The sequence below is a fragment of the Ammospiza nelsoni genome, chromosome 15 (genome assembly GCF_027579445.1).
Source record: "Ammospiza nelsoni isolate bAmmNel1 chromosome 15, bAmmNel1.pri, whole genome shotgun sequence".
In the NCBI taxonomy this organism is placed as follows: Eukaryota; Metazoa; Chordata; class Aves; order Passeriformes; family Passerellidae; genus Ammospiza; species Ammospiza nelsoni.
Window position 1 is genome coordinate 16,842,446 of NC_080647.1, and position 19,530 is coordinate 16,861,975.

At 45.2% G+C, this 19,530-nt stretch overlaps 1 protein-coding gene across 1 annotated transcript in view; it reads right to left on the minus strand.

The window, feature by feature from the left end:
- TRPC5 (transient receptor potential cation channel subfamily C member 5) overlaps positions 1-18,601 on the minus strand; it is a 72,094-nt gene extending 53,493 nt beyond the window's left edge. The window contains exons 1-2 of the mRNA XM_059482972.1: positions 18,224-18,601; positions 804-1,325 (exon numbers count right to left, since the gene is read on the minus strand). Of these exons, the coding sequence (XP_059338955.1) occupies positions 804-1,325; positions 18,224-18,601 (900 nt within the window). The remainder of the gene's footprint in view (positions 1-803; positions 1,326-18,223) is intronic.
- Positions 18,602-19,530: the final 929 nt, after the last annotated feature.

Here is a 19,530-nt window from a genome sequence, read left to right on the forward strand (position 1 = left end):
CTGAGCCTCCTGGTTTGTGACCAATCCCTGTGCATATTAAAAAATCCCACCTGAGAGCCAGCACTGAACAAACCCACAGTGTAGGATTGATGGGGGGTAGGATGGTCAGGACGGAGAGAGACAGAGATCTCTGCAGCCAGGTCAGGAACTTGTGGTTTATTGCATTTATTGCAAAGGGCCTGGGTGCAGGGCCCTGCTGGGAGCTGCCAAACACAGCTCAGAGCAGCAAAGAGAGAGGAGAGGGGGAGAGAGAATGAGAGGGAAAGAGAGTAAAAGGGTAAGAGAGTAAAAAGAGTAAGAGAATAAACAAGGTAAGAGCTAAGAGCTAAGACCGCGAGGTTCACATTACAATACAATAAATCTTCTTCTGTGTTGAATATTCTGATTCTCACTAACCCATCTAGTACAAGATACAAATCCTATAGCATTTCCATACAGCCTATAAGAATCATTACATCACCATACTGTGTTACATTTTAAACCCTAAAAACTCCTCTTTGGACTCCTTCTGCCAAGCTGTAGGGTCTGCTCTGACCCTTGGGCCTGTCTGCAAGCAGAGGGTGTTGTTTCATCAAAAGGGGATTACCTTCAGCTGGCCATGCCATTGTTTTCCAGCTGTTCAGTAACTGAGGTATCTCAAAACTTGCTTTCATTTCAATCTCGCTTATAGCTTCCATATTCTTAAAATCTTTTGCCAGACAACCATATTTGTAAGGCTTTCCTGTTTCATCTTCCCCAACACACTGAGCAACTCAAGAAATTAATTCTTTCACCCAACACCTTCACATTTAGGTGACTCTTACCTCTTTCTGGTGATACTTTATTGCTACCTTCAGCTTTGCCAAGTCATGACACTTCTGGGGATCCAGCTCCTCGCTCTGATCGTCCCTGTGATTGAGAATGATCTCCAGCTCCCGGGAGCTCCGTGCCTGGTCCAAAAGGTCCTTGGCAAAACGCTTGCACTGCTGGGACAGCTCCTCATACTCAGCCTTGAACTCATTCTCCACTTTGCTCAGCTCCTTCAGCTCCCAGCCCAGGCGGAAGGCGGTCAGGATGGGATCCTCGCTCGATAAGGCAATCAACGAAGGGCTGGCTAAGGCTTTGTAGATGTTCAGCCTCGACCTGGAGTGCCTCAGGCTGTCCACCTCGGAGCTGGAGACGCATTCCACGCAGTTGCACCGGATCTGGTGCGGCCGTGGGATGGTCACTCGCCTTTGCACGAGCAGTTTGATGATCTCATAGTTGTTGGTGTGAGCCGCCAGCATGATGGGGGTGATGTCTGGGGTGAACTCTGAAAACTGGGTGTCCATCATCAGCGTTGGAACCTGCATGGAGGGATAAACCACCAGGGGAAAAGTCACACCTCACGTGGAGCAGCAGGATTTAGATGTCCCTCATTCATACTTTGGGAGTGACATTATAACAAAATGGGTTTTATGGCACCCTCTGTGCTGTAAATGCTGCTGTAGGCAGGCTTGGCCATACACTGCTATTCTGGCAAAACCATTTTCCCCCAAATGCGGCAAATCTGCCTCCTGAGCACTCCTTCCCAGGCTGGTGTAAAAGTCAGTCCCATCCCCATCCAAATGTGAATCGGGTGTGAAGTGGGTATGGGCTCATACATTCATACATCAAACAGAAAAACAAAAAACAATAAAACAAACAAAAAAAAAAAAAAAAAAAAAAAAAAAAAAAAAAAAAAAACAAACCAAAATCAAATTAAAAAAAAACAAAACAAAAAAAAAGACACACCAAAAAAAAAAAAGAAATAAAAACCAAAAAACAAACAAACAAGAAAACAAAGAAATCAGAAAAAAAAAAGGAGGACAAAAAAAAGGAAGAAAAACGGCCCAGGTAATTACACAAAAAGAAAGAAAAGTCTAGAAAAGAGTGAACACAGAATAGATTTCCATAACTACTATTATTGCACTATATATCTGCATCAGCAGGCCAAGAACCTGCTCAAACCCTGGTCTGCAGTTGGGCAGAACTCTTCCTCACTTTTGCCTACTGTTTTTATTTGAAAATATTTTTCAGTGTAAGGATACATTACTTAACTGCCCTCAGAATAGACTTTTTAGGTTTTTTTAGAACGGATTTGAAAAAAATTAAATGTAAAATTAATGAGCCATAGTCCACTACAAATAAGCCACTCCAGGGTGTGCATTTTCCAGCTACTGCTGCACTTCTCAAAGGATGAGCTTAATGCACACCCTGTTGTGTCTTATTACTATATGCAGAGTGTAAAATTAGCTGGGAATGCTGTTAGATGCAAGCACCCAGTGTGTTTCCATTTGCAGGCAGGCAGCTCTCTTTGCTACGTGTTAATCAGTGCCCACCACTCCTGCCCTGGCACATCCTGCTGCTCCAGGGGGCACAGCTGGGCTGGGGGAACAGGGGGTCTGCTCCCTTGGCAAATATCAGAGATGTCTTGGAGAAACTGCTGCCAAAGGGTCCTAATGGCTGGAAATGCTCCTCAGCCTGCCTAAATCCAAGAGCAAAGCAGTGGTGGAGGAGTGTGAGGTAAGAAATCTGCAGGACACACCTAAGGCTGGTGGTGAGACCTCCAGGCTCATCAGGAAGGTGGCACACGGCTGAATAAATTTCAGCATTCATTTTAGGTGATTCAGTGTTGTGTGTTAATCAGTGCCCACAGAGAGCCCACAGTGCTCTCCCCGTGCCCACCACTCCTGCCCTGGCACATCCTGCTGCCAAGGATTCCTAATGGCAGGAAAGGTTCCTCCGCCTGCCTAAATCAAAGAGCAAACCAGTGGTGGAGGAGTGTGAGGTAAGAAATCTGCAGGACACACCTAAGGCTGGTGGTGAGACCTCCAGGCTCGGAATCTCAAGTTTCCTGGGAGTTAAGAGCCTGTAGAGCACTAAAGAGCCAAAACTGATCAATAAATTCTTACATGTAGAAGTGTGACAGCTCACAACACGCTCCCAAAGGTGCTCACCACACTGTCAGGTCAGTCACAAGAGCCTGCAGGCATTTTGGGGCACAAAATCTGCTCCCCTGGCTGTGGCACATGAGGAGTTAAATCCCTGGCACCTTGCAGGCTTTGGAGAGGCTTTGCTAAGCAGGCTGGTGCCCACAGAGGCAGCAGGGAGGGAAAGCAGTCCTGAGGATTTGCTGTGGGTCATGGAGGGCTTGGTGGCCCTTAGAAAGGTTGGATAAATGTATTTTAAGACATCCAGTGACAAATGGCTGAAAGCAGCTCTCCGTGTAAGGTCTTGCTCTCTCTTCCTTTCCCTTTGCTTAGCTTGTTTAGGTAGTTTCTTAAATGTCAAGAGAAAGGTGTGGGGTTTTCTTTTTTTCTCTTTCTTAGAAGCTTTATTTTCTTCAAGACCTGATGCTTGACTATAACTGCATTTATCTTTCTCCCTGCCCTTTTTCAATCAGTGCCTGGCTGCTGTATTCAGAACCTGTGCCTCAAAGGAAGAACACTTTTCCTCCTCTATCACTTCTATTACTGTCAGGTTTAATCTTGTTTTTCTATATGGGAGTTATTGTACCCAGGGCTGCGAGAAGGATTTTCAGCTTTACACAGATGAGGAATTCATGTTGCTCAGAATGGGCACTGGAGGAGAAGGCAGTGATGTTACAGGTGGGGATAGTGCTAATCCTGTCTGCTCCACAGGCTGTCTAAATATGGATCTGGAGCACTCAGAATGGTTTGGGATGGAATGAAGTGATCTCCCATCCTTATTCTGGCTGGGGTCACAAGCCCTCAGCCCCAAATCAGAGCAGTGCCTCGTGAGGACTGGAGCACTGGTAGGGGAGGTGTGTTCTTGTCATAGACATCTTTTATGAAAAATCCTTTCTTTAGGATTTTTTCTCCTGAGAAGCTGGGAGGCCTCAGGAACAAAATGCAAACAATGGTTATCTGCTGCTGTGGGATGCAACAGGTGCATCTGGGATTGGTCTCATGTGGTTGTTTGTAATTAATGGCCAATCACAGTCAGCTGGCTCGGACTCTCTGTCCGAGCCACAAGCCTTTGTTATCATTCCTTGCTATTCTATTCTTAGCCAGCCTTCTGATGAAACTTTTTCTTCTATTCTTTTAGTATAGTTTTAATGTAATATATATCATAGAATAATAAATCAAGCCTTCTCAAACATGGAGTCAGATCCTCATCTCTTCCCTCATCCAAAAACCCCTGTGAACACCACCACAAGTTCTCCTGGGCACCTCACAGAACTTTAAATTAAGGGATAAAGGGGGAAATGGTGGTGCAGGCACCCAGAGGCTCCAAGGAGCAGATCAGTGCAGGGTTCAGTCACTGGAGTTATTTCTGATCAGCAAAGCAAACCAGCACAGCACAGAGCAGGGACAGTGTGACCAGGGGCTGCTGCAGCCTCTGTTCTGTGTCTGCCTGACCCAAGGGCCATGGATTGGCCCAAAATTGCCTGTCTTGTGATAAATATTCTTGTTGTCTTCTCACACAGTGTTTTTTGATAACCTGCATCACAAACTAGCTGTTTTAAAGCTGTGGCTATGCAGAGCCTTTGCTAAAGGGCTGTGCTCTGTCACTGGAGAGGCAGCAGAGATCACAACAGCACTGATGTTCCTCCTGTGATGCTCTGCCCAGCTGAGTTCATGTTTAGATCACCTTCTCCTGTGTCTTGGGCTAACCTGCAGTGATGGAAGCAGAAGAGGAATAATTTATTCCACCCCAAGGGCCCTGCTGAGCTCTTCCAGGGTTATTTTCATTAAGTGACCTGAAAAACAAAATTCTTTTCCATTAACCTCCTCAGCTGACACCAGCTGCTAACCCCAGTCCCTCAGAACCTTAATGCCACCACCTGCACAGGAGCAAACACCTTGTCTGCATTTCATCTTGGTTCTTTTCATTTGAGAAATTAATGCTACTGTTGACAACAAGTGACTGAGTTCTTGTTCTCACCTACCTAGATTTAATCCTCATAAGGTCCTGCTTACCCCTGTACCACTGCTGCTCTGAAAGATGCTGCAGCAAGTGAAAAATCCCCTTTATTTGAAAAGGAGGGTGAAGAAACAAGCTTAATTCATTAAAGGAGAAGGATTAGCTCACATAAAAGTGCTGTTCAGTACAGCTAAGCTCTCCTCTGAATGGAAAAATAAGTTTTCCAGCAAAATAGTGCTGGAAAGAAGCTCTGGATAGAAAGAGAGCAGGAATCTCTGCTCTTGGTCAGGAGTACAGTGTAAGAGGAAATAAACTGCAGAAGGGAGGAAAAAAAGAAAGAAGCTGGCACAGAAGATCTGGTGGCCTTGTTGTAGGTCTTTTAGGAGTTTTACTTTGAATTTAATCTAGTTTGGTATCCGTCCCTGGAGCAGCTCCTCTGGTTTAGTGTTGTGTAAAAGCAACCCAGCCTCCAAGACTGCTCAGCAATGGGAACCACACTGCAATAAAGGGGAAAACTGAGGAGATTCAGCTCAAAAACATTCACCGTCAGCCAAACTAACAGACAAATGGAAATGTACCTTTTGCCTTTTGTGGACAATAATATTTTCTCTGTAAATAACTCACAGTGCTTTTACCTGTAACATTTGGAATTGCCATGTTTTCAAGCCATCTGTATTTCATAAACCATCATCTCCCCTGGATCAATGCAATAAATTGTAAGTATAACCATGATAAACTGTAAATACATTAATCTGCATTATTTTCAGCTTGTGTAGCTTTTTGACTCAGCTGTGCTTTATAGAAGATTTTCTGATTGCCAACACGAACTTGGGGAAAGCTACAAATCTAATCCAGCTTTCTTGTAAGCTCCCTTTAGGCACTGGAAGCAACCTTGTGTGGGACCCTGGGAAGGTGGTACATGGCTGAATAAATGTCAGCATTTATTTCAGGTGATTCACTGGTGTCTGGTATCAGAGTGATGCCAGAATTTATATTAATAGGGAGTTTGTGGGTTTTTTTTCTCTCAAGAGCAATTCATTGACTGAAATGATGTAATTTGGTTAATGAAATATAATGAACAATACAAAGTGCTACCTAAAAATGTCATGTAGTTTAAGGGCTTTTGTATTGGTTATTCACAATCTTGGTGAATATGGCACACACTGTAGATGCACTTATGGGCAAACTCTGCTGTTATTTTAGTGTTCCACTGTTTCCAGTACAGCTGTCCCAGAATATCCAGCTGAAAAAAAAGGCTCTTCCTGGTCTAAAATCTCCTCAGTGACTTACAAATGTGCCTGTAAAGCCAAATAAAATCTCTGCTCCTCAGACTGATACTGCAGAACAGTGACAATTAGTACCTTTTACTGCCTTGCAGCAAGCCAAATGCTGATACACGGTTACCAGATGGTGCACATTAACACTAAAATAGGTATCTCTGAATAAAAAAAATAATTTTATAGAATCACAGAACTGCTAATAATTGATAATTGTAATGCATGAAAGAATGTGAAAAAGTAGATCTGTGATATCTGCATAACCAAATATCCTTCTCTAAAACCAGTAAACAAAAGTAAAAGACAGATAGACCTGCTCTAGATTCTTCCAGTTTTAATCTGGCTTCTTATCCATGTGTTTAGAAATGGAGGTGGGCCCAGGGGATTCGTTCTCAGGGCTGAACTGAACCCGGGGCACTTGGCAGGGGCAGAGCTGCACCAGAGCCTGTGCTCAGCCATGTGTGCATGAATAAAGCACAGCCACAGAGACTGTCAAAAGATGTCACCAATTGTGCCTGATGCCACATAATAACTTCTGCTGGGGATTAAAAAAAAAGAGAGGGACCCGGAGAGGAGCCTTCAGGAGGAAAGGACTTTGCAAATATGCATTTCAATGGCTGTGGCAAGTTCCTGCAGCCAGAGCCCCTCTGTGTGTGTGTGTGTCTGTCTGTGTGAGTGTGTGAATCCACAAAATCAGAGGGTTTGGGAAAGCTGCAAAAGGCAGGCCTCAGAGACAGCAGAACTGTGATTAGAGCTAAGCAGTGGCCATAAAATAAGTCAGTAGAAAAATTATGTAAAAAGTAGAAAAGTAAGGACAAATAGAACAATGGTCTGTGTATTAATGCTTGTCTAGAATTCCTTAAGCTGCAGAAAAGTATATCTAATGAGATATTAGGAAGTTCTAAGCTTAATAGTGGAGCTCTGTGCATTGTGTTTTAAGGCTTACAAGCACATATTGTATTTGAAATAAGCAAACATTGCTTTAACAGAAGGTACCTGTGCTTATAGTGGTTGGATGGAACTACTGTCAATGTGCTTTTGCTTTGTGTGATTGGTCAAAAAACTTTTAAAGTGAGCTGTAACATTAAGTTCTTTGTCTGCTGCCTGGGATGTGAGCTGCTGGCATCTTTCCATTGTCATAACCATGGAATGAGACTGATGCTGGAAAATAAAACAGCTCAAGGCACGTTCCCAGCAGTGCTGGTCCCATTGGTGATTCGTACAGAGACCCAGGCTGGTGATATGTGTGTGTGTGTGTGTGTGTGTTTGTGTCTGTATCTGTGTATCTCTGTGTCTCTGTGTGTTGTGTGTCTCTCTCTCTCTGTGTCTCTCTCCTGAGCCCTCTCCTTTCCCTGCGTGTGCAGGAGATGAGATGAGGCACTTGATGATGATGAAGGAATGCAGAGTGCAGTCACTGTGGCTGACTCTGCGAGTCACAGGGGGACACTGACGAGAGTTACCTCGTGTTTGAACCTCTTGTGCTGAGCTGGAGTGCAACCTGAGCTCACTTTGCCCTGAATTCCTGTGCCTTGATGCACTTCAGAGCCACTGGGAAGAGCAGAACCACTTCAGAGCAGGGAGATGGGCTGGGAGTGCCTACAGGAGCTGTGCCACAAGGAGCTGCAGCCTCTCCTGGCTTCTCCTCAGTGCAGGAATGTTTTACAAGCCTGCTGCAGTCCTAATTTATCACATATTTTATCCTGATTTATCACATATTAAGCGATGTTATCTCCAGGGAACCGTGGCTCCATCACACCCCTGCATGGTCTGGGCTCACTGAGTGGGGACTCCTCCAGGCAGAACAAACACAGCACAAAAGTCCAGGACTGTGACAAATCCAGGCAAAAATGAAGCTGCTGAAGTGGCCCAAGTGACATGGGGACCTGGCTCACAGGGTGCATTGGGTCTACCAAAAATGCAATATTCTGGGTCTTCCCAAAATGCAGATTCCCTGGCTGCTTGCTGGAGCTTTTCCTGAGACTGTGACACCAACACAGGTGTAAGTCCAGAATTACTGACATGGCAGTGAACTGAATTATCTCCTCAAGACTGGACAGGCAGACTAGCTGGCTTATTCCTGATCATTGGTACTTTTTCCCCTCATTTGGAAACATAAAATGCTGTTTGTTTGGGTTTTTCCACCTTTCTTCATTACCATTTTAAGAGTTACTCTGATAGGACCAGCTGTTCTGAGTAAAAGTTATTAGGGTTTATTCTTTATTTTTAATGTTGTTTTTAAGCTTTGAAACTAATTTTATTAAAAAGCTTGCCTAATTCAGTCCTATAAATTTCTTAACTACTCTAAGGACCTTGCAATATTGCTGCATCTGAGATATTTTTTCACTTTATGGACAAGCTTTCCCCTGACCCCAAACACAACTGAAACAAAGACAGCCCATGGTTATCTGGAAATTTGAGGCTCTGTCTTCAAGGTAATCTTTATTTTATTATAGTTACTATTTTTCTAATATTTTTCAGGCTTTATTCTAGGAGGGAGAGCTATCCAGTTTTTTGATTCATTTTTCTTGGTCTCTGTATTATCTATTCTTAGTGGTAACAAGGACAAGATGTGCTAATATAGGTTAATAATCATGCTATCTACAGCCTTTTATATCATCTTTGTACATAAAACATCCCCTCTTCCTGTAATTCATCACCTTGTGTGGATGAGAGATGTTTCATTAAGTTTAGGTGAGGTAATAAGTTGCTGACAGGGCTTGAAGAGGGAGGGCTTTTTCCTTGGGTTGCATTCATATTCAATCACATTCCTTTAGAAAAAAATTTAGATCAGATTGGATCATGAGACAGTGTCAGGGAAGGAGTGAGTTACTGCCCCTGGCGCCAGCCCAGCGCTGCCTGATGCTGCACAAAACACAAATCCTGGTGCTCACAGACCAGGAGCTTCATTATTCCCCATTCTGACTACCAAGCTGTGCTTTTGGTGATGCCTCAGGTTTTAGCTTTTATATTTTTCACATTCTGTGCTGCTTTAGTGGGTGGGTCTGGGCTTCATATGAGGGGATGGTGAGCTCTGTGCACAGAGCAGGGAGACAAAACAATTCCTGCTCCAGCTGGGGACCAAGGACAAATGATCCAAATCTCAGCCCAGGAGCACAAACACCGTGGGCTGAAGAGAGAAAACCAAGAAGGGTGAGACTGCATGGGCTAAAGCTGGAATGGGACAATGAACTGCAAGGTGCAAATAGAGCTCACTGATCCAAGGGAGAGACCCCGTGCCTGGTTGAGAATGTTGGGACCATTTTAGTTCATCTTGGGTGCAGCCCTGGCTGGGCTCTTGTGCTGCCCAAGGTGGATCCCTTGAGGCCTTTTAATAAATCTCTGCTTTATTCTTTAGCTCTGTCCAGCCTCTGTTTTAGGTCAGCCCTCACAAGGCATCATTGGCACTGTTGTTTTACCAACCAATGCTGCGGCTTCTGAAAAGACCCCAGAGTTTGGAACAAGCAAAGAAATGACAACCTAGACAGGTGACAGGGGCTTGCACAAGAGAGAAAAAAGATCTGAGTGGTTGAGATCTTCCTTTATTCCCACTCTGTCAGTGACTCCCTCTGATATCCCCAGTGCTGGGAAGTAAAAGCCTCCAAGTAATGCTGTGCCCCTGCTGCTGCAGAGCCTGGCACTGCCTCATCCTCTGCTGCCTGAGGAGCACTTGGAGCACACCAGCCCTCCCTCACTGCCATGAACTAAACACCAACAATTCACATGGCCCTGAGCCTCTCAGCAGTTTTCCAGCATCCTCCCAAGGCAATGACAGAGCAAAGACCTTGGATCACAGCGTTCCCTCCCTGCAGCAACTCAGACAAGAAATACTGCTCCCAGTCAATGCCTCTTTGATATTCCACCACCACTGCCACCAAAGTGCTGCCCCACCAGGCTGTATTTTGCCATGGGACAGCAAAATACTGCTCCTACAGGGATAAACAAGCCATAAATGTGATTTTGCCAGGCCAGCACAGCTCTATTCGACAGCGAGGTGAGGCTGAGGGACTCCTGCTAAGCTGCCCTGCAGTTCTTCACAGATCTTTATAGATCCCAGAGCTTTGTTTGCAGGAGCCTGTAATTTGTGACATTCACTCTTCCCACTGAGAGAAGCTTCCCTTGGAAAAAATGTGTTGTAACTATTGCACCAGGAAGAGTCTCCCACAAATCTGTACCAGGGAATCTAAACAGCCATGTCAAACCTCTGGGTTTGGGGTTTCAGACAGAGCAGAGGCAAATATGTTTTGGGTGATGTCAGGGGATGCTGTAATTGGGGCTTAGGAGCAAAGGGAGGTGGGTACCTAGGCACATCTATGGATGATGGGTAGATAACATGGATTTTTTAAACTAAGCTCCTTAATCAGCACATCTACAGAGAGCCCTGAAGTTCACTTGTGTAGCAGCACAAACAGGACTTTTTTGCCCTATAATAGTTCATCCACCCAGCTGAATCCTGAGAACCCATCACACCTGACTGAAAATTCTCTGTACAGTGTGCCCAGAGCAGGCAAGTGCTCAGAATCCTCCCACAGATCAGTAAGGACAATTCTCTGGGAAGCATCTTGGATAATCCCTGACTTCTCATCTGTCTGTGTGTTCAATTACAAGCATGGCAGGTTTGTGCATGCTGTGATGCAATTCTTAGCTTGACCCCCACCAGCACCCTAGGAAATAATAACAGAGTTTATGGTGACCCAGGAGAAGGAGCCAGTGCCTTATTGCCACTGTTAGAAACCTGGTATCTGCAACTGCCTTCATCTCCTGAGTCCAGGAGATGTTTCACCCGGTTCTTTTTCCCTTATATTTAAGATTATCTGGGGACTGAGGCAATGGGGAGGGAGGAAAGAATTTCCCAGTTAAATGTAATCATTAGCTGAAGTGATCTTTGATTCCTCTGTTGTTTAGTTTAATTAGATGGAATTCATTTTGAAGGCAGCCACCAGTGTCAAAGGCATGTTAACTATAACTGTGAATTATTACTGCATCAATAAAAATAATGAAAAGCTTGGGTGCTAATGGAGCCATTAGGCTTTGAAGCTGCTTCTCTGTTTTCAGACATGATCCTTCTTCCTTATTGTTCCTTTAAAATATTCCCACACTGACAACTTGTGGCCGTGTTTTTCTTCACTGGTTCTACTCTTCAGAACCTCCTCTTGCTCAGGAGTGTTTCTAACCAGGTTCTGCCCTTCCTTTTCACTTTGGACCCTCCTGTTAACGTGGAAATGACTGGTTTGAGTCACACCCATCAGCCTGCTCCCCTCTGTGTTCCAGAGCTCCTCAGCCACCATTCAGAACTGCCACAGAATTCCTTCATACAGATGCCTGCTCCTAAACCTCTCCTCTTTCCAACTGCCTGCATAATCTAGATTTTATACTGTGAGATTTTGGAGAACTGAACTGTTTCTTTTGACTTAAATGGTCCCATCAGTGGTAGCACAGGGCTGGCAATGAGCTTGTACCAGCAAGTCCAAAATCAAGGCCTGTCAGTGGTGAGGGCTAAACTTTAAACTGGTTTCTGCACACAGGACAAAAACCCCTGTGTGAGTAGGGAAATTAGGCTAAATCACATTGTCTCAAGAAAGTTATAAGATTTGGGCAAGAATATAATGGTTTAATGCAACCTTTATTTTCTGTTTCACAAAAGGCTGTCTCTAGGCTGTTCATCTGTGGGATCTGAACAAAGATTAAGGTGGATTTTCACTCATCAGCTGCTTAAGAGAGGATTTTTGAGGTCAAGTTTTAGGATCACTAACACTATCTAGTGCAGCAATCTTCTACCAATTTTCACTCATCAGCTCACCTAAAAGGGGATTTTTGAGGTCAAATTTTAGGTTCACTAACACTATCCAGTGCAGCAATGTTCTACCAATCTGATGATTAGCAACTAAGACTGAAAAGTTGCCTTTTATTCTCTATACTTTCCTCTTCACAGCCATACTCTTCCAGAGGCTGTACCTGCAAACTCCTTCTTTTGGAACACATATGGATGGCACTGATTCAGAAGGACCAAACAGATCAGAACAAACCAAATCACAGCCATAAACCCTAAGATCCCTTTTCTCTTTTTATTCTCATTATTGAGGAATTGCATTTGTAGTCCCATCTGTGAACCAGCTTAATTTGGAGCCATCTGCCACGAGAGCAAATTGCAAAGTTTGCCAGCCAGCAGAGAGAGATGCTGGTACCCTCCTTATGCAAACAGCTGATGTCGGCTCTGATTGCTGTGAAGGAAACAGCCACCGTGGAGGTGCTCACGGACCTGGAGCCATTCAGATGACTGATTACAGCTCCTTGAAGGAGGGAGGAGGGCTCAGCAGGCAGCAGAGTCCGTGTCTGGAGTGCTGCAAGCACAGCCCTGGCAGGAGGGCAGAGAGGCAGGCGAGACCTGAGCGCTCTGACGCACCTCCTGCCACCACCCCACACACACAGCTCACACCAGTGGGCCCCTGAACGCCTCATTTCAACAGGCTCCCAAGTGTCAGGAAATACAGCTATTACTGGTAAATTGAGGGTGAATCAAATGCAGGGGGAAATGGGAGTTTTCAGACATGAATTTCCTGCTCTTTGCTGGCGAAGGTTAGGTGCAGCCTCCAGCTTGGCTGAAAGCAGAACTCACTGTATTGATGTTTGTATAGCAAAAATAACAATCTGATAGCACTTTTAGGGGGAAAATAAACAGCAAAACTCAAAAAGATCAGATAGGTTGAGAGACAGAAGATTTTACAGGGAAGGAGAATTCATTCAACAGGCTTCATATATACATTCCCTTGCTTGTGCAGTAGTTCTGAATTAAGAAACAACCCAATAATTTAAAGTTCCCTGTTAATTTCAACCCCATAGGATGCCAGCCAGATCTCTGGTTTTGCTGTGTGCCTACTGCCTTGTTTTGCCATTGCATTTACTGGACCTGTGCCATGCACAGACAACTTTGCATTTCAACATTTCCCCCCCACCAAAGAGAAAAGCCTCTCCCAAAGTCAATACTGCATTTGCAGCTGCTCAGTTTTGCTATTTCAAACCTATCCCTGCACTTTCTGTTGGTTATTCAGTGGTTTGTTGTCTTATTTAAGTAACATGACACTCATCACTCAGGATGGATTGCCACGCCAAGTACACCTATATTCCTCCTCCGCCCCTATGCAATACATCAGCCTCTGCACTGCCCAGAAAATCAAACAATAACTACCACCAGACCAGGCTCACTTTTATTTCCTGAAAAATGCATGTTTGCTGACTACAAACATCTGTAGGAAAAACAACACTTGCACACCCTCCAGGTTCCAGGAATATTAGTTTGTTTTGTTGTTCCTCTTAATATTCATTAATAGGTTGCTTGGTTTCCAAGTGCCTGCCATGAGTTTGGGAAAAAACAAGCTATGCCATGGTTTAAGGGACCAGCTGTGTGATGGGTCAAAGAGATCTATGGTTTATAAAAAGGAGTAATTGGAGTAAATTATGTAACCCTTGGAAGTTAACCTGTAAAAATCACAAAATTAGGAAAGCTCTTTGGTTACTGAAGACGAGGATGGGTCGTTCAAGCCTGGGCTTTACTCTCTGCTGGGAGTGAAGGACATCAGAACATCTCTATGCTCTTCCCATTGTTGCACCATGATCACTTTCTCACTGACCCCAAAATCTCCCACAGCCAACAGCATCTTTCAAAACAGCTCTAAGTTTATTAGCATTATCCTGCCTGTAATTGGTGAAGCCTCCTCCCCAGCTCCACCAGCAGAGTCACAGCTCAGTACCCAAAACCACAGCTCTCAGTTCACAGAATTCACAGAATTCACAGAATCACTGGGTTGGAAGAGACCTTCAAGACCATTGAGTCCACCGCAGCCCCAACACCTCAGCTAAACCCTGGCACCCAGTGCCACATCCAGGCCTTGTTAAACACACCCAGGGATGGGGACTGCACCACCTCCCTGGGCAGCCATTCCACAACTTTATCACCTTTCTGTAAAAAACCTTTTCCTGCTATCCAGCCTGTATTTCCCTTGGCACAGCTCGGGGCTGTGTGCTCTGGCTGTGTCAGTTCCTGCAGACAGAGCCCAGCCCCAGCTGAGCACAGGCACCTTTCAGGAGCTGTGCAGAGCGATGGGGGCAGCCCTGAGTCTCCTTTTCTGCAGGCTGAGCACCCCCAGCTCCCTCAGGGGCTCCTCTCAGGGTTTGTGTTCCAGCCCCTCTCTCTGGATGTGCTCAGTGTCCCAAGGTCCTTCCCAAGCTGAGGGGCCAGAGCTGGGCACAGCACTCGGGGTGTGCCCTCACAGTGCCAGGGACAGGGGCACGATGCTCTCCCTGTTCCTGCTGGCCACACTATTCCTTGTTGTCTGGACTGGGCAGCACGGATTGGATAAGAAACACTAAGATCTTAAAATAGCCCACAAAGCTCGGTTGGAGATAACCCTAAAAAGAAGCCCATCTGCTGGAGCACATCGCTGCTGATCTCCGCTGTGCTCTGCAGCATCCTCTGGAGCGAGGTGGCTCTCCCCATGTAAACAGAGCAATTTGCTCCTGCGCCGAGCCCCGGGTTGTTATAGTTACTGCCTGTGACTTACCCCTGCCATTGTCACCGCATTCCCAGTCAATGCCGCTTAAACAGCAGGCTAGCAAAGGTTTGCAGAATAATGACTCAGAAAAATTCACTTAATGACAGGATCCCAGCCCCTGAGCCGCCCAACCCCTTCATCCATCCTCACCCTGGGCCTTACAGCATCAACGAGACCCTGATTCCCTTACATAAGGAGCACAGCAAAGGTGTGCTCGAAAGGTTTTCCACTTCTGCTCCCTGAAAAGGTCATCCTACAGGTGGAAAAGCAGAGCTCTTTCCCTCGGGCAGCTCTCAGAGCCGGGAATGGAGCTCTCCTCTTGGAGGCTCTGTGGCTGCTGAGTGAACCTGCCTTGGCTGAGCTTCTGGGGGGTCCCTTTTCCAAACCACATCCAGCCACTGCCACTCCACGAGAGGCTGGAACGAGGCAGCTCTAAGAGCTGCTGTCAGGACTGTGGCACGCTGATAAGGCTGAAGATACACACCCATGAAATGGATTATGCTGGATGATGCTGCTCAGCTGCTTTGGAGATGCAAAGACAACAATTAACAGGGCTGACGTGAACAGACGCAAATGGGAACAGCTCTCCATGCCCAGAGAGACACCAGGCTCGGGGAGAGAGGCAAATAACCAGGAAAAGGGAGCCAGCAGGTTCTCCCAGAGCCCAGGCTCAGGTGAATGAACATTCAATAATACAGAGCATTCAGAGGATGCTGCCCCTGCACCTCTGCCCAGAATGCAGCAGAGACAGCCAGACCCTGATGGCACACACGAGCCCAAAAGCTGTCCCCACACAGGCTTGTGCAGGCAAACTGAACCCTCTGTACATTTAATTAATAGATTATACTAAATCTAATATGTAAGAAGTGCAGTGATAGCATCTTACAAATTTCACAGCCAGACAGAAACCTTCCTATGAGGTGCGATTCTTTTGTTACTACAGGAACAAAAGAGCAGCGTTTCTACATGTTTTAGAACACCTAAGTAGCTGATGAGGACAAAGCTGTGCTAATCTGCTTTATCAGGTGCTTTTTGTGAAAGCAATTAGGTGTGGGGCTCCCAAAGGACCTTCTGAGAAAGGGTCCAGCAAGGACAATTAATGAATTTATATTGATACTGCTGCGGAATTAGCATCGGGAGCTCGTGCTCAGAAACCCCTCCTGGAACAGCTTTGGGATTTGACAAAACAACCAATTTTGGCCTTTAACAAAATAACCAACTTTGGCCTTTGACAAAATAATCAACTTTGGCCCAGCTTGTCCTATCACCACACACAAAATAAATGTTCATCCCCATCACTGCATGAGCAGTCAGCGAAAGAGCTGCAAGGGCAGCCCAGTCCTGCAGCCCTCTACCAGCAAACTCTTCCTGCAGTCCCCAGAAGAGCCTGAACCCCAGCCAGGGAAGTTAATCCGAGTTTGTTCACAGAATCTTGCACCACGCCAGTGCTAGTTTAAAATACACTGACGAAATCTGCTCTTGTAACAAACCTTGTAAATAAAGCTGAAACTGGCACCGTATCTTCTCTCCCCCACACATGCTCTCCTCCAAGTTGTAAACCCTGCAGCAGATACAATTCTAGCTACAGAAGGAGAGGTGGCACGGAGATAACAGAAATGGAACAGGCCTACTATGAAATGGATCACTGAACTGGAGACACTGGGGCTGCATTTCAGCTGTAATATATCAACCTCATTTCACGGACCTCTGTCTCTGCCCAGTTAAGCCAGCAGGGATGGGGATTTGAGTGGACACAAGTTTTGGTATTCAAGGGATGTTACAGAAATCCACACGAATCCCATCACTTGCTTTCCATGGCATTTCAGGAGAAACTTGTCATTAGCCTGCTATAATCAGTGGCAATTCCTTGTGCTGCTGAAAAGAACTTTTCTGTTGTGCTTTCTGTCCTGCTGAGCTGCAGGATGCTCAAATTTCTAGAAGACCAAGGTAAAAATGGCTCATTCTTAATGGATGGTCTGTATTTTGCTACTTACATTTTGTCAGACTAAAACTCAGTACTAACACTTGCATTTTTAGGTCAGATAGAGGAGTTTCGTTATCTCTCTGGTTTTTAAACCACACATTAGAATCACATTGCTACAAGCAAGCACAATGCTGCAATTTCTAAATAATAAAGCTGAGCACTCTTGAATTCTGTCAGGGTTGATCCCTATTGTTTGCTTGGCTACATGAAATTACTATTGAAAAACAGTGTGACAAGGGGCCTATCCACTGAAAACATTTTCTTCCGTGATTGATTGGTATTAATCCTTCACACACACAGGGATGTGCTCCCTTCAAAAGGAGGCTTGATATATAAGGATTATCCAAGTTTTGGATGTTCCTTTCTAAGCAGTGAATATGCAAAAATTACCAGTGGTCAGCAATTTACATAAATTATTCTAGTTATTGGCAGTAGTGCTTATAAATGAAAAGAAGAAAATCAGAAAAAAAAAAACAGTTGAAAATAGGTGACACTTGAAGTGACAGGATTCAAATTTGGTGGTTTTTCCTACGAGATCCTTATGTAACTCAGAGGTGGCTTTGCAGCTCAGGATCCTTCCTACAAGTCATTGCTGTAAGTTATGTCCTGCCTCAGCATTTCTGCCCTGGAGCTCTCTGGAGAGGGAGACCAAGATGATCCATCTGCACTACAGCAAAGGACTGAAACCCAGCAGACTGTTTGCTTGCTTGCAGCTGTAAATAAGCTTGTGTGCTTTCAGGATTTACTTATGAAAAACAATTCCACTTAATATCAGCACAACAGCGTGGCAATAGTTCATATTTACAGATTGTAATATAATTTCAGAGAGCCACAAATTCCTTTAGAAAGTGCTCATCTATAAATCAATCTATAAATCAGTGTGTCCACAAACACTGTGGGGCTGGAAAGAACACTGAGTGAGAGAGAAAAAAATGAGTGTTTAAATCAGGCAGAACATGTTTGCTCAGGCTGGAGATTACCATCCAAACAGGACTGCCCAGGTGTGGCATTCACATTCTCTGAAAAATCCCTTTGCTCAGGGTTTTTCTCCTGGGAAGCTGAGAGGCCTCAGAGAAAAGGAAAACAATTCTTATCTCATTTGCTTCTCCTGTGTTGTGCTCATGTGGAATGTGTTTGGAGATTGTTTACCCACAGGTGATTGTTTCATTGGATTCTGGTGGGAGCTGTTTTCACTCTTTGGCCAATCAGGATCACACTGTGTCAGGACTCTGGAAAGAGTCACGGGCTTTCATTATTATCTTTTTAGCATTCTGTAAGTATCCTTTCTGTATTCATTTGTATAGTACAGTATTCTTTATTATAATATAGTATCATAAAGTAATAAATTAACCTTCTGAGAACATGGAGTCAGATGCATCATTCCTGCCATCATCAGGGCATCCCTCGTTTTACAATACCCAGGTCTGCTCTGGTATTTAAAGCCACGGACCAACACCAAGGACATTGAGCAGCAGCACTTTCCTGAGGCAGGATAACAGCTCAGAACTGAAGGGGAACACTCAACCTACCTGTTTTTCACCACTGGGCTTCCTGTAGTTGAGCAGCAGCTCCACAGCTCCCACCACCTCCTTGCGTATGGCGTAGAGCAGCGCGTCCCCCACGTAGACGCTGTGGCTCAGCAGCAGCTCCATGATCTCCAGGTTCTCGTTCTCTATGGCTATGAGCAGGGCACTGCGCCCCAGAGGATCCATGCAGTTGATGTTGATGTTGTAGTAGATCTCTGCCTCCTGCAGGGCATGTTTCACGCTGGCATAGTCCCCCTTCTCCACGGCACTGAGGTAGGCTTTCTCTTCCGACGAGAGCTCTGCCTCCGCTCGCACGATCTGCAGTGGGATCCGGTCTCGGTACGGAGAGAAGTTGACCTTTTTGTAGTATAGCTGGGCCATGGTTCATAGTGACCAGGCAACCTGTGAGGGAGGAGAACCACGCATCAGCGACAGCACAGCCCCACAGGGGACAAAATTGCAAAGGGCCATCATGGGAAAAGCTCCCCATCCATTTTTAAGATGTATTCATAACACCCCCTCAGCAACCCCACCTCAAAGGCCACCTGAAAGCAGAAAGATGGCACCACTCACAATGCCAGAAACTCAGTATAAATTTTCATCTTGTTTAAACACTCTGCCATTGATGTCTTTGTCTGGTCAGAAGCACGTCTTGATGTTTATGGTAATCCAGCACACGCAAATAGTGGATTTCTCATCTTTGCTATACTTTCCATTCAAAGTTCCTTTTATTTCCTCCCTTTCCACTGCTAAGCCAGGTCCTCAGCATCTCTGAACTGTCAGTGATGGGAGCTGCTGATTTACAGCCTCCTCTTTACAGTAATAGATTCATTCTGAACATTTTTGCTGCTGCTTCTCTGCTTCCGTCTCTTAAAACAGTCTTTTATTCTTCCTTACTGTTTACTCTTCGACTAGGTCATGGTTTTCTTTTTAAAGCTTGCATGTTTTTAAACATTTTTTCTCACTCTCCTCATTTATAAATAGGACCTAAAGACAGGCTGATGTAGAAAGCTCCCACCCTTGCTCTCCAAAGGCAGCAATGTTGTTTTGTGGTCTAGGAAAACGAGAAGTAAATCCTGCCTTGGAAAAAGTGCAGCAAACTGAATGAATTGAGGTTCCTTGCCACGCCTCAAAGATCCCAGCAGGTGACTGGAGTCACAGGAGACACAGGCTGGGTATTCACAGGTAAGGAAAAAAGGAACCAGGCTTGTCTACCTCTGCTTGGCTTTGACAAAGGACACCAGGCCAGCACCAGGGCCACCAGCAGCTATGGCTAATTGGGTGACTTATTCCAGCTCCTTGCTCAACAG